General features: G+C 36.3%; 1 protein-coding gene across 1 annotated transcript; it reads right to left on the bottom strand.

The window, feature by feature from the left end:
- Positions 1–14,595: 14,595 nt before the first annotated feature.
- LOC121254090 (ethylene-responsive transcription factor ERF014-like) lies at positions 14,596–15,838 on the bottom strand. Its single transcript, XM_041154054.1, has one exon. The coding sequence runs from the start codon at positions 15,571–15,573 to the stop codon at positions 14,908–14,910; it is 666 nt and encodes a 221-aa protein (XP_041009988.1). The 5' UTR covers positions 15,574–15,838; the 3' UTR covers positions 14,596–14,907.
- Between the last annotated feature and the right edge of the window lie 207 nt (positions 15,839–16,045).

Here is a 16,045-nt window from a genome sequence, read left to right as displayed (position 1 = left end):
TGGGATAATATATTACCTTTAGAAAATATTTTATGTTTTAGTATTAATCATGTCTATAGGGAAGGTAATGCTTTAGTGGATAGTCTTCTTGTTTTTTTTTTTTAGCTCCCCAAACATATGGTTGACTTTTTTTGCTTTAGATTGTGTAGGTATTCCTAGTTTCTAGCAGTAGTCTGTAATGTTTTCTTTTTGAGTTTTTTTTATAATTTTCTATTGTATCCATTCAGCTATTTTTTCCAATAACATTTTTCCTATGAGTCTAGTTTTGGAATTGTAACCCCCTTACTCTCTTTGTATAAGGTATTTCTTCATCATAAGTAGAGTTTTATCAATAAAATTGAGGTACTGTCATTTTTTTAAAAGTAAACTCATATTATAAAACCAAAGCCAGGCTTGGATTACTTGATAGCCATGGAGGCTCTATTTTTCAATTATTCCTGGTAGTTTTAAAAGTGCAAACCTAGAGAATAATGAGGAGTCAATTTCCACTCTCTCTATTCATTTTTGCTTCTCTAGGTAGTTTCATTCATTAGTTCTTTCCTCTTGCTTTTCTCATCTATTTCGGGGCTTAGAGCTTTTTAGCATGATGAGAAAAGTGTCCAGATTATGGGTTGAAGCAAAGTTGTTTGCTTTTCTCATGAAAGATAGAAATCTCTGTATTTCTAAAAAAAAGTATGAAGTTGACAAAGTTTCTCTATCTCAATAGAGGAATGGTGATTTGGGTGGCTGAGGTGGTGGACGAGCCTTTTGAGGTTTGCTAGAAACTCAGGGTTTTATCAGACAAAAAGGGAGGGTGAATGAGTTTTTTTGATTCAGCAATGCTCTAACAAGTATGGTCAATTTGTAACACTGGTTAAGTATGGAATTGGTGTGGGGAAGGGCATCATCATTATACCATAAGGCAAGAAAGGGAGAAGATGCGCCGGTTTTGTGGAAAAAATGCGACAAGTTATGGACATTCAGTCCTCTGTTTCTATTCATGATAACAGAGTTGTGGTTAATCATGGTTGTGAAATTCTAGATCGTAGAGGGGAATAGGTTCACAGATATTCTTCATCTGGATGGGTTTTCTCTTCTCATGAAGGTTCCTACATGTCAACATTGTTAAAATCGGTGGCAACATCATTTGGTTTGAAACAAAATAGAGGGGATGGTATTTATCAGAAGAGTGGCCCATTGATGGAATGACAAAATGGCAAGGAGAGAAATGAAGGTGATTTTTGGCATCTTCGTACTGTTGGTGGAGACGATGGTTGGTCTTCCAAGGCGTTGTAGATAATTGAAGAAGTTAAAAGGTTACTTTGGGATGCCCGGGCTGAACTATTTGGGTTGAAAGAGTATCGAAAGCTTGCTGAAGGAGGTGGACACGGGTTTTGGTCTTTTAATGGGCCTAGGCCATAATGCAAGGGGCTATTTTGGCAAGAGGTGTAAAAGTGGGCTTCCTATGTTGGTGAGCTCTTATTCTGAGCTAGATAAAGTTAATACAAACAGTGTAGTTGGGTGGGTTAAAAAAGCTACGTCTTTGTGATCCATGAGCTTGAAACAAGTTGCAGCTTAACCCAAGCCAACGTGTGAGCGTCATCATTGTTGTTGACACAGAAAGGGTCGGCAGATTTTGGCAACTCTTTTGAGGGTGTTTTTGTGCTGGTTTCTTTTACGGTGTATGGAATTTCTTCAGATGAGGTGCATGATCCAATTTCTTTGGCTCGAGATAATGGTTTTTGTTGTAAGAAACATAGTGAAGGGCAGTTCCTTCTTCCTCCTCATCTAAGTAGCTTCTTTGTCGTAGAGGAAAGATTGTTATGGTAGATGATGCTAAAGAAGGTGAACGTAGCAAGGGGTTAAGCGAGTTTATATCCAAGTTTTTCGAAAAGGACAACTAAGGGGCATTGTGTACCCAGATTAATACCACTGATATGCAATTGTATATCGGTGATGGAGAAGGATATGTTTTTTCTTCCCGAGGGTCAGATGAGTTGGGTGAGTCTGATGCTAATCCTTTATGTTCTATTCTTCCTGGTTTAGAATGAGCTAGTATTTTTTTTTTATTATTATTGGGTGATGAGAAAGGTTGGTGAAATTAAGGATTGTGTGGAGATTTCCTGTGAAGGTTGCTCTCCTCATTTCTATCGAGGCAAGTCAACCATTTTTTATTAGATCAACCTCTAAAAGGGAGATGGAATTGAAGAGATTATCATCCTCCATTGATTATGATGAAGGAAGTGAGTACATATAGAGGTAAAGGCAAGGAGAGGGCAACTAATAGTTAGTTATGAAACAAAAAATTATTTCATAGAATGTTCAGGAGCTGAATGATCTTCAAAAGTGCCTCCAGTTGAAGAATTTAATTCGAAAATGGAAGGCTGATATCATTATTTCCAAGAAACCAAATTGAATTATATATATATATATATATACACATATAATCATTAATAGTTTGTGGAGTTTTCCCTATATAGGATGGGCTGTATTGATTTCTAAAGAGGCGTCGGGTGGAATAATTGTTATGTAGGATATGAGGGTTATGGAATTGGTAGATGAATATATGGGGGAACTTTTGGTGGCTTGTCACTTCAAGAATGTGAATGATGGGTTTAAGTGGGTATATGTAGGTTTGTATGGCCAATTTGGATAGTAGTAGGAGATTTACGTGGGATGAAATGATGGGTCTTTTGGTGGGATCTTCCTTGGTGCTTCGGTTGTGGTTTCAACATTACTTGGTTCCCAAGTGATCGCTTGGGGAATCTTATTTCTCTTCTGTGATGGGTGGTTTTTCCGATCTCATCTTTGAATTGGACCTTATTGATTTACCTCTGGCTGAAGGTGACTTCACGTGGTCTAATAAGAGGGCATGGACTAGGTTTGATAGATTTTTGGTTTCTTCTTCTTGGGAGATTCATTATCATGATTTATGCCGGAAAAGGCTTCCAAGATTATGTTCAAATCATTTTTCCATTGTTTTGAACTGTAGGGATATATCAATGGAAGGCATAGGTACTTTTGAATTTGAGAATATGGTTGGAGGCAGTGGGTTTGGTGGATATGGTGAAGGTTTGGGGGTCTTCGTATCAATTCTCTGGTATACCAAGTTTAGTTCTAGCTAGAAAACTTAAAGTCTTACAAAGTGACTTGAAGAAATGGAATGTGGAGGTATTTGGGAATGTGGATAATCAGAGGAAGCTTCTCACTAAAGAACTGCAATTTATGGAGGACAGGGAGACGTCGAACTTTTAGAGAGGATAAGGTGAGAAAAGGTAATGTGGTTGTTGAATTAGAAAAGAACACCATTTGGAAGAAATTCCTTAGATACAAAAATTTTGGGTCCTCTGGTTGAAGGAAGGTGACAAATGTACAAATTTTTTCTACCGAATGGCTAACTCTCATCGAAGAAAGTGAAACAATGCTATTGACGTTATACACGTAGGTGATAGTATTCTTTCGAATCATTCGACTATTAAGGAACATATTATGAATTTTTATGAAAAGTTTTTTCTAGAGGAATATTCATGAAGACCTAAACTTGATGGATTGGATTTTGAGTCTATTGATCCGCCTAGTGCTGAGTGGTTGGAGAGAGCATTTGAAGAATATGAGGCTCTTAATTTGGATATAGGAATGGTAAGGAATAAAACTTCGGGTCGTGACAGCTTTTCCATGGCATTATTCAAAGATTGTTGGAATGTTGTGAAGGGTTTTCTTGAATTTTATTTATTTTTGAAACTTGAGAAAAGTCTTAATGCTACATCCATTGCCCTTATCCTATAGAAAGGTGGAGGCTGTGGAGATGAATGATTTTCGCCCAATCTGTTTGGTAAATGAAAATCATCTTGAAGGTTCTTGCTAACTGCATGAGTTTGGAAATGGAAAATATTATTTTGAAATCTCAGATTGCATTTTTCAAGGGGAGATAAATTATCAAGTCAATTTTAATTGCTAATGAATGTTTGGAAAGTAGAATCAAAGAGGCTAAGTGGTATTCTTGTCAAATTGGACATGAAAAAGACATATGATCATATAAGCTAGAAGTTTCTCTTGTATTCACTTGGGAGAAATGGATTTTGAGAGAATTGGTGTTTGTGGATTAGGCATTGCATTTTGACTGTCAGATTTTCAATTTTGGTGAATGGTTCCCTGAATTATTTTTTTCAATAATTCTCGTGGTTTTAATTTTCTTATTTTCTTTTTGTTCTTGTCATGGATGCATTGAATAGGATGATTGAAGCGGTGGAGGATGGGAGTTTCATGTTGGATTTCTTGGTGGGTGGTGATTCTCTCGATAGCATAAAGGTCTCACATCTTTTATTCGCTGATGATCTATTAAGTTTTAGTGAGACTAATTAGGATTATTTTCACTCTTTGAGAGCCCTTTTGTTCTGTTTTGAATATGTTTACGATCTTAAAGTTAATTTATCTAAGTCAAAAATGGTTTCCATGGATCCTATTTTAGACATTATGGATTTGGCCAACATCTTAGGTTGCAAGGTCTCATATTTACCTATGAGATATATTGGTCTTCTCTTGGGAGCTCCATGTAAATCTTTGACAATTTGAGATGGTGTGATTGAGAAGATCAAAAGGAGGTTGGCTGGAGGAAAAATGATTTATTTGTCTAAAGGGGAAAGAATTACATTGATGAATATTATTGGTGTTAAATATGAGAGGGCTTGAGGGAGTTGGTATTCTAACGAAGTAATTAGAGGCGTGCATGGAGTGGGTTTGTGAAAATCTATTCGGAAGGGTTGGGAGGAATTTTTTAGCCTTGTTAAATTTAATGTGGGTGGAGGAACTAGGATTCACTTTTGGCATGATGTTTTGTGTGGGAATATGGCTCTCAACAATGCTTTTCCTTCACTTTTTTAGGATTACAAGAGATCAATAAACTGCATGGCTGATTCTTTAATCTTTTCAAATGACACTGCTCAATAGAATTTGAGTTTTATTAGAGATTTTCATGATTGGGAAGTGAGTGTCGTTTTAGATTTTTTTTTTTTCATAAGATTGTATGACATGAAGATTGTATAGAGAATGGAGGATAAATTGCTATGGCATCATGCTCGAAATTTCAGATTCTCTATTAGTTCATTCTACAATGTGTTAATTTGCCATTGTGTTAGTCAATTTTCTTGGAAGTTCATTTGGAGATCCAAGGTGTTATGTAAGATTGCTTTTTTTCTTTGTTGGACGTTGGCGTCTCTTGAGAAAATCTTGACAATAAATAACTTGAAAAAGTGTGGTCTTATCATCTTAGATTGATGCTTCATGTGTAAGAAAGAATTTGTTGACAATTTATTTCTTCATTGTGAGGTGGCTAAGACAATTTGGGATGAGATTTTGATAGGACAAGTATTACTTGAATAATGCCTAAGAGGGTGGTGAATCTTTTGCTTTTTGATTTTTTTTTTAAAGAGTACGGTACTCTAATTTTATAGATAGCCCTCACTTATGGTGGAGGAAAACCGTGGTTACTGTTAAGGATCCTACTCCGACTCAAACAGTTGCCATGACTCAAGACTTATCAACATAGTAACAAACTAAAGATCAGTTGCAGCTCCTCAGCTCAAAAAATATAGGAACAAAAGATAATTAGATAAAGTTTGTAACTGTAGTACATATCCTTTGTACATATCCTTTGTTGTACTTATCATCTTATTATATAAACTTTTTATATTCTAATCACTGCAAACAAATGAATTATTCCGCCAATTCATACTTTTTTACTTGGTACCAGAGCCTCCAAGTTCACACTGTTTTTCTATCCATGGCATCCTCCAGCAGCCTTTCACTAATCTCTCCTGCTAGCCTTTCTCTTCCTAGCATCACACATCTTGCACCTATCAAGCTGGATGATACAAACTATATGATGTGGGTATGTCAGTTTCTACCCATCATGCGATCTAATGGCCTGTTGGGCATTATTGATAGCTTGGAGCCATGCCTACCTAAATATCAATCTGTACCAGACACAAAGGAGTCTGATCAAATCCCCCTAACTCTCAATCCTGCTTTCACCATTTGGGAAAAGAATGGTCAGTATATTCCGAGTTGGTTTATTTCCACACTGTCTGACAAAGTAATCTTTACTGTCTATGGCTAAATAGCTCACGGCAGGTGTGGTTTGCATTGGCAAATCGATATGCCTCTCCATGTCGATCTCGCGTCAATCATTTGTGTCGCCAATTGCAAAATCTTCGCCAAGGGAATAAAACTTGTGCCGAGGTTGTGAATGCTGCAAAGTCCCTTGCTAATCAATTGGCTATCATTGTCAGCCAGTAGAAGATTAAGACTTGATCTCATACATTGTAGGAGGCCTCAACTCTCAATACAATACTTTTGTGACCTCTTTTTCTTTTGTTACAAGGGAAACCTCTATGACCTTGGAGGAATTTCAGTCGGAATTGCTCAGTTTTGAATAGATGTTGGATAATCAAAACAACTCATATGAAAGTGGCTCCTTTGCTCTTTACTCACAGAAGCCAACAAATAAGCAGAAGTATGGAAGCACCTTACAGCGCAACCAGCACAATTACTCTCCTGCAAACAAAGGATTAGACTCAAAGAAGAATTATCATCCTGCAGCCCAAAGTAATCAAAATCCTAGACAAAACACTACTATCACTAGCCGTGTCCCTTGCCAAATATGTGGTAGAAACAATCATCAGACTCTTGATTACTTCTACCGCATGGACTATGCATTCCAAGGTCTTCATCCACCAAGTAAACTTGCTGCTATAGTTGCCTAATCAAATTATATGCATGAAGACAATGAAGAATGGCTTGTGGATAGTGAAGCTAACAACCATATTCATGCATACTTGAATAAGCTAATCTTGCAACAACCATACCAAGGAAATGATATAGTTGCAGTAGGCAATTATAGTGGACTTTACATTGCTCACACAAGTTCTTCTACATTTAATTCTAAAAATTCCTTTTGCCATCTTAATGATATTTTACATTGTCCTAAGGCATCAATTAACCTCCTCTCCATCAATAAATTCTATCGGGATTTATAATTGTTATTTTAAACTAACCGACACTCTTTTTGTTGTGAAGGACAACCTTATCAGGAAGATCCTTCTGCACGGGGCCAGTAGAGGTGGTTTGTATCCTGTGTAGCTGAACCTTCTGGACGAAAATAAAACCAAAGCACACATGGCATTATTGGGAATAAGGACTTCTGCAGCAGTTTGGCATAACAGATTGGGGCATCCAAACTCTTAAGTTTTACAACACCTTGTTAAGAACAAACAGTTGCCTATGTCCAGCTCAAGTCTAAATAAGTTTTTGTGTAATTCATGTCAAATTGCAAAAAGCAAACAACTTCCTTTTTCTGCATCTACTCGAGTCTTATAGTCTACTTCAGAACTTGTTCATAGTGATGTATGGACCACCTATTTTGTCAATAAATGATTACGAGTTTTATGCACTCTTTATTAATGACTACTCTTGTTACTTTTGGTTCTTTCCATTAAAATACAAATTCGAGGCATTTTAGACATTTGTCAAATTTAAGTGTATGACTGCAAATCTCTTTTCAGCCAAAATTAAACAACTCCAAATAGATGGTGGAAGAGAGTATACATCAACTCAGTTCACTAAGTACCTTGCTGATTATGGAATTTACCATAGACTAACCTACTCACATACATCCCAACAGAATGGAATAGCTGAAAAAAAATATAGACATTTTATCAAAACTGGACGGGCCTCGTTTGTTTTTAAGGATGAGATGAGATGAGTTGAGATGAAAGTCAAAAGTTGATTATAATATTGTTAGAATATATTTTTTAATATTATTTTTGTTTTGAGATTTGAAAAAGTTTAATTGTTTATTTTATTTTGTATGGAAATTTGAAAAAGTTGTAATGATTATATGAGATGAGTTGAGAAGTTTCCTAAAAACAAACGAGACAGTCTTTTGGAGCAATCTCATCTACCTATGACTTATTGGGTTGAAGCTATTCGTATTGCTGTCTATTTGATAAATAGGTTGCCAACAGCCACACTTAAATTTTCATCACTTTTCACTAAGCTATTTCATCAAGAACCAGACTACACCACCCTCAAGATCTTTGGTTGTGCTTGCTATCCATTGCTAAGACCATATAACAAGCACGAACTAGAGTTTCAAAGCAAACAATGTGTCTTTCTGGGTTATTGTTTCTACTGTTCAAATCAAAATGGTTACAAATGTCTCGATTTAGTCTCATATAGAGTGTATATCTCAAGGCATGTGGTGTTTGATGAGCTAAGGTTCCCAGCACAGGATCAACTTGCATCTACAGCTTCTGCTCGAGAAGCATTTTCCCAAAGAGGTTTGTTCTTTTACCTTCTCATTTTTATTCAATAAATACTACCTCTGACCATCTCAGTGCCTCTCTCTTAACACCATTAGCTCAGGAACAAATCATACAGACTCCACCAAACTCTCTTGCACCCATAGAACCTACACAATCCAATCTATAGAGTATCTCAACCCTTGAATTGGATACTGAACCTTTAGCACCTGCCTCTCCTACTTAGTAAACAGAAAATCACCTCCTTTCCACTATTGAATCATCATCTTAACCAGTTGCTGAACCATCTCAACCAACTGCTGAAACCTCTCTTGTTCAAAGACTTTCACAGCTAGCAATAAGCTCACCCCATATCATAACTTGATCCATGACAAGAAATCTTAAACCAAAAGAATTCCCAAACTACCACCTTTGTCTCTCTGCCAAATCCATTAGGAATCCATTAAAAGTAATGTTGGTTGCCAAATTACCTCGTGAGCCTCACACCTTTGCCCAAGCTATGTCAGATCCTAAATGGTTTGCTTCTATGGAAAATGAGTTTCAAGCCTTGCAGGAAGATGGAACTTGGTCCCTCTATCCAAGACCACAAGATAGAAATGTTATAAGAAATAAATAGGTATTTAAGCAGAAGCAAAAGCTTGATGGCACCATTGAAAGGTATAAGGCTAGATTAGTAGCCAAAGGGTTTGAGCAGTGAGATGAAATTGACTACACATACATCTTTAGTCTTGTTATTAAGCCTTTTACAATTCGACTTTTATTATCCCTTATTGTCACCAATGGTTGGCCAATTAAGCAACTTGATGTATCCAATACTTTCTTGCATGGATACCTAAATGAAGAAGTATTTATGGAGCAACCTATTGGGTTCATTGACAAAAAGCTGCCTAATCATGTGTGTAAACTCACCAATGCTCTCTATGGGCTTAAACAAGCTCCTCATGCTTGGTTCCATAGGTTAACTCAAACTCTTCTTAACCATGAATTTACATGTTCTTTGGTTGGCAACTCATTGGTCTATGCTTCATTAATCTGATGTTCATATCTTCATTCTCATTTATGTGGATGATATTATTGTCACGGGAACTCATTTAACAAGGATTACTGAGTTAATTGGCAGTCTATAAACTAAGTTCAAAATGAAAGATCTTGGTGACTTGTCCTACTTCCTTGGCATCCATGTTCATCTAGATAACAAGGGGATTCATCTTAATCAAGCCAAATACGTCGTAGATTTGCTGGATAGAGTAAATATAGTGGGGGCTAAACCTTATGCTGCACCTTGTACATCAAGTAAGAAACTCACCAAGTTTGATTGAGATCCACTGCTTGATCCAACACAATTTAGACATATAGTTGGGGCTATGTAGTATTGTACATTGACAAGACCTGATATATCTTACTCTGTCAATCAACTATGTCAATTTCTACATTGTCCTACCACTACACATTTCACTGCAGCCAAACGTGTATTGAGATATTTGAAGGGTACAACAGATTTTGGACTCTACCTTACACAAGGACCACTCCATTTAGAAGCCTTTCGTGATTCAGATTGGACAGGAGATCTAGTTGTTCGCAAGTCTACCAATGGCTACAGTATTTTCCTTGGTCAAAATTTGATTTCTTAGCAAGTTAAGAAACAATTTGTGGTGTCCAGGTCAAGTACAGAGACAGAATATCGCTCTATGGCTATTGCAACAGCTGAATTATATTGGTTAAGGATGTTATTAAAGGAATTACAGATCAACTTAACTGCTCCTCGTCGTCTATGGTGCGACAATTTGGGTGCTATTGCATTAGCTTCTAACCCAATTTTCCATGCAAGGACTAAATATATTGAAGTTATCATTTCATTAGGGAGAAGGTTCTTCATAAAGATATTGTAACTAATTACATTTCCACTAATGAGCAGTGGCTGATATTTTCACCAAGGGCTTTACTGCTGAGAGGTTTCTAATTCTCAAAGACAAACTCATGGTTGTTGCACCTCTCATGAGCTTGAAGGGGCATGTTAAAGATCCTACTTAGACTCAAACAATTGCCACGACTCAAGACTTATCAACATAGTAACCAACTAAAGATCAGTTCCAGCTCCTCAGTTCAGAAAATATAGGAACAAAAGATATTAGATAAAGTTTGTAACTATAGCACATATCCTTTGTACATATTCTTTGTTGTACTTATCATTTTATTATGTAAACTCTTTATATTCTAATCAATGCAAACAAAGGAATTATTCTACCACTTCATACTTTTTTACTGTTACATCTTGACACCTGAGGGTTACACATATTCAAAACTAACTAGAAAACCAAACCCAGGCATCCAAACTAACTAAACACTATACCGTACGTACATTAGAACAAAAGCATCCAAACTAAAAAAATAACAAAAGCAACAAATAATAAAGATAAATCAAAATAAAATAAAAGGCCAGTAAAAAAAAAACTGTAACCAAACCTATTATTTTTACGGAGAACGTGTAAACCAGTTTTATCCCTATGAATAGCTCTCAGAATGTCTTTCGGTAGGCTGTGAGTGGACAAAAAAAAAGCCTCATTTCCACTAAAACCCAATTTGACAAGTCTATGGACTACGTGATTCGTTTCTTGATAAGAGTGGGAGATTCGTATCAACATCTAGCTCGCCATCGTTTTAGCTTGTTTCTAGTAAGCCTGACTCTTTTACGGGACATACCCAACTTTATCCCACCATTGAGCCACAAGTTTAGAATCAGTTTCCACTTTAACATGAGTTATATTTATTCGTTCACACATGATCAGCCCATCCAAAAATGCTCGTATCTCAGCAATATTATTTGAGCGAATGCCGTAATATTTGGTAAAATCACAAATCATATGACCCTTTGTATTTCTAAGAATCCTGCACCTCTGCTTCTTCCTGGGTTCTCGATGCTACTACCATCCATATTCAGTTTCATAAAGTTTTGTGTAGGTCGCATCCACTGCAGAAATTGAACTTCATTTTTCCTGATAAGCATAGACCGTAAGCCGAGTTGCTGTAAGATAACACTATCTGAAGCCTTGATGAACTTTTTATTTGATTCGGTATATAAGACTTGAGCTAGGAAGTATTTGATTTTATTGTCTACTTACTCCCTTGAGGCACCATTCCCTCCATGTGGCATCTGAAAATCCAGAGAAACCAACTGATAATAGACGATAGAATATAGATCACCCTGTTGATCTGAGAGACCGCCCGAGCCTTAGATAACCACTAGTGTATTTTTCCCCCATGTACGAGTAGGCCCAGTATTCAGTCCTAGAGTATATTCAAATACCGTCCAAACATATGTGGAAATCTCACACATCAGAAGAGTATGATCCAAGGACTCACAAGAAGCCACTTTACAACGTTCACATTTCGATACCATAGAGATATTTAATTTCATAATATTTTTATCAAGAGGCAGGCTGTTGTTCATACCTCTCCACATAAAAGAAGAGATTTTTTGAGGTAGTAGAGAATGTTATGTCCATTTAGTTCACTCCAAAATCTCATTGTGGTCGCAAATGTAATTCCAAGATGAAGATGTAGAGAAATTACCATTTTGTTTAGCTCTCTATATCAGAATATTGGGACCAGTATCAATCTTGATATTTTGTAATTTCAGATTTTCAGTAAGGGTATTCTCCACTAACTCTTGTATTTTATCCCAATTTCCCCATCTCTCATAATAAACCTTGCTTACATACAAAGAAGGATTAGTGATATCTGATATTTCACCCAGAACACCAGACGACCAGTTTTCAAACTAGAAGGAGATGTTACATTCATTAATAATCCATATGGAATCCCTAATAACCATTTTCAACAATGGTTTTAAGGCCTTCCAGAAGCTAGATTCGTAGGACGTACCTGTGATCAATTAAGAAAGGGTGGTTTATATTAGAATATTTGGCATAGAAAAAGCTGGCCCAAACCGAATTACTGTATAGGAGCTGTCACACAAATTTCATATGAAGAGTTTTCTCCATGTCTTCTATTTTTCGTAGTCCTAGCCCATCTTCTTCCGTAGGCCTGCAAACTTTATCCCAGGCCACCCATTTATTTTTTCCCTTACTATCTTTACTATCCCATAAGAAATCTGCAGAAATCTGATTAAGCTTGTGAAGTACACTACGAGGCTTTTTAAGCACTCTTAGAAGATGCATAAGAATGCTGCCCATCAAGTGCTTTAATAACACTAATCTACCTCTCTTAGAAAGTAAAATTCCTTTCTAAGAGCCTAATTAGGATCTTTTGGCTTGTTGGAAATGCATTAAGAGTAGTTATCATATTGCTGCTATTTGGAATATGATTCATTTATCTCTGATGTGGTGTTTATAGTTGGAAATGAATAAGCGGTGTTTTGAAGATAGAGAACATTCGTTAGTAGGAATTAGAGAGTTTTTCTTTTGAATTTTATATCTTTGGGCAAATGTTCTTGTTCTAAATTAGGATAATTTTCATGATTTTCTTTTAGCTTCTACTAGTTCCTACTTTGTATTTAGGAGTTTTCTCTTGTTTACTTCTAATGTACTTTTACTATGCCTATTTACTTATTCAATAAAACTTCTTATTACTTCTAAATATATATATATATATTATAAAATAAATTTAATTTATATATCAAGTCACCTCAATTTATAAAACTTTATTTCAATATCTCTTTGGATACAAAAAAAAAAAAAAATGTTTTAAAATGTTTTTTAAAATGTTAGTCACAAGAGATTTTAATATTAGAATATTCAAGACATGCATGATAAAAGAGCTTATGTTTTTTGGTTTGTGTGAAATAATTACTCAACAATTAATTAATTAATTATCAATCAAGCTTATTTCTGTCTTAATAGAGCCAAACCTGGATCATTACACTCACGCTGTATGTTGGATCTGACTTGTACTGTATCTTCATTATTTGCACAGATCTTCTTTAAAATCAATATATAAAGCATATGCAGATGAGCATCTAGCAACATCTTTCACCAATTTTTTCTTTAAAAAACACAAAAAAGAAGAAGAAAATAGCATTACCTTCTTAACTAATTGGTTCAGACCATTTACAGATGAAACAAAAAGTGTTTAAGTGTCGACAACATAATAACAATAATTGTGCAAAAACTATGAAATCTGGAAAGACTTATGCATATATATATTGATGCTTTGATATCACATGAAGTGTCTTTGATCCTCTTCAATCTCATGAGGAAATTGGATTTTTGCCATCATGTGCTGAAATACCAGAAGCATGTTCGTCGTGGGACCATGATCCAATGTAGGCCCAACAGTAGCATGTTAAGGTTCCAAATATGGCTTATTCATTCAGGTTCTGCTTTTGCAACCAACAGAATGGTTTTCCTTCCTAAAAACTCTCCTTGTCACGCACACTACACTTCAATCTAAAACACTGTTTTCTGCAATTTTCCCACAGTAGTGAGTGTGGCCCATACAACTTAACACATTGAAGAGACCAAATACAATGTAAATGGCAGAGAGTGGAGATGAGACCCCATGCCCCCTCCCCTCATCCACAAGCACAACATGCAGGACAGACAGGTCATGTGCTATCTTGGCTTTGACCAACAGTACTTCTTACACTTGACCAGGCATTCTTCTCAATATAAACAATGCCGCCCATATAGTTTCCGTATACATGTGATATTCTTCTGCTCATATAATTGCGTGTCCACTTCGAATCTTAGCAGAAATGCTAAAGCCAAAGCACAAAGTTTTTTTAAGAAACTAGAGCCAAAATTCCAGTAATAAAAACTATTAATATTGAATTAAGTATCAAATTATGTCAAGAATTAAATGCTTAATATACCAAATACTTGGTTTTTAGAACTTCTCAGAAAGATTTCAACTCATTTCCATCTTTGTCTGCTTATCGTTGTGGGCAAGTCCTAAACCCTCCAAGCCAACAGAAAAGGTTACAAAATCACAAGAATGTAGTAGAACATCAAGATTTTGACCTACCAATTAGAAAAAATAAGATTCAAGGTTGTAAGACTGGGATTTTTACAACAATCCATGACCGTTCGAGCGAGCTAAGGGGTAAGTCCTTGACAAAAAAAGTCGCTCAGATGGTTTCGAGTTTCCACATAACTCTGCAATTTGTTCCCAGGAAGATAGACAAATCTGACATCTCTCTGTAAAATAAATGGGTTCCCACACTCCAAAAAGTGCCTGAAACAGTAAGTTCTGTATAAAACAGCATGTTTTACAGAGATTAAATTAAATAAGAAAGAAAGAAAGAAAGAGACAGAGAATAGAGAAAGCCAACAAGGGGCACTGATAAAATTAAGATTTTCTTCCTATTATTTCATTACAATATAAACCACATGAATAATACTAATATGAGGAACTTTGCATGAATCATACACATTCTTAACAATATTGAAAACCACAGGGGAGAGTCCAAAAAATGTCTCACTCCCCATGAGTTTTAACTCTCCTAATTCAAAATACACTAAGAAATGAATTTTGGTCACTGTCAGCAATGTCTTCAGGCAGTAAGCGAAGATCATCAATGAATATGAATGGACAAAAGAATGAATGATATGGGTTGGCTTGATTTGTTTTTTTCCCTTTTTTCTCCTGATCATCAGCAGAAGCTCCACAGACGAATATCGCTTTCTTCATACAGATCATCAAACACTAGTGGTGGATCAAACAAGGCACCATTAAGCATTTGATCGATGAATTTTGGTGATTGTAGGCCGTCCAAGTTATACCAGGATTCCATCGTGGCCATTGGCTCATTGACCTCAAAGGATGACATCAGTGAGACATGATCATCGTCGAGTTGATCCGACGGAGATGAGGACATGGATGGAGATGAGACTAATGATGAGGATGAGGGAGGAGGAGGAGATGGAGGGGTGGGAGCATCTGCCATGAAACTATTGGCAGCAGCTGCAGCCACTCTTTGGATGGACTTTGGTGACATAATGGTATCTTGATCAGGAATGTGATTAGAGGATGTGATGGGGAAGTTGAGATTTGCTGAAGAGCCTTTAAGGCATAGAAGTGCAGCATCATAGGCTCTGGCTGCTGCTTCTGGTGTGGAATAAGAGCCCAACCATATTCTTGTTTTTTGATTTGGTGCTCTAATCTCAGATACCCATGAACCCCAACTCCTCATTCTCACTCCCTTGTATTTCTTCTTTTTGCTTGCTGATGCTGATGCTGATGCTGATGTTGATGTAGATGTTGATGGCAATGGTTTTGATATTGGATCTGGATGATTCTTCTGCTCTGTCTTCACCATTTGTTGAAAGCTGCAACAATCAATCAATGCTTTGGTGAACAAAGGGTGTTCTGGAATCAATACGTACGTTGGTGGAGAAAGTGTGTTGGAGAAGTCTCTCTACCTAGCTCTTTGGTTTGTTGTAGGCAACTTTTTTCCTTTTTCTTGTTCTGAAAGTAAGGAAAGAAATGTAGGGACTGAACTTTGAGGAGAAAAGATTGCTATTTATAGATGGGGGGGTTTGAGTTTTTTAAGCAGAAGATCCTGCTAGCTAGTCAATGCACAGTAATAAGGTTCTCAACATATGGACATGAATTATGAAAATGGGTGACAGATGTTTTCAACTGTATTAAAATCAAAACTATATATATTCCCATCCCTGAAGTAATTTCTTGAAAAAAAATGACTATTTGCCTATCAAGGTAAAGGTTACTTTAGATGCCTGCCATTACTAATATTTCTATTAAGAAAAGATGGGGAATATATTATAAGA

Source organism: Juglans microcarpa x Juglans regia, chromosome 3D, assembly GCF_004785595.1.
Source record: "Juglans microcarpa x Juglans regia isolate MS1-56 chromosome 3D, Jm3101_v1.0, whole genome shotgun sequence".
Taxonomy (NCBI): domain Eukaryota; kingdom Viridiplantae; phylum Streptophyta; class Magnoliopsida; order Fagales; family Juglandaceae; genus Juglans; species Juglans microcarpa x Juglans regia.
This window is presented reverse-complemented; position numbering and strand designations above follow the sequence as displayed.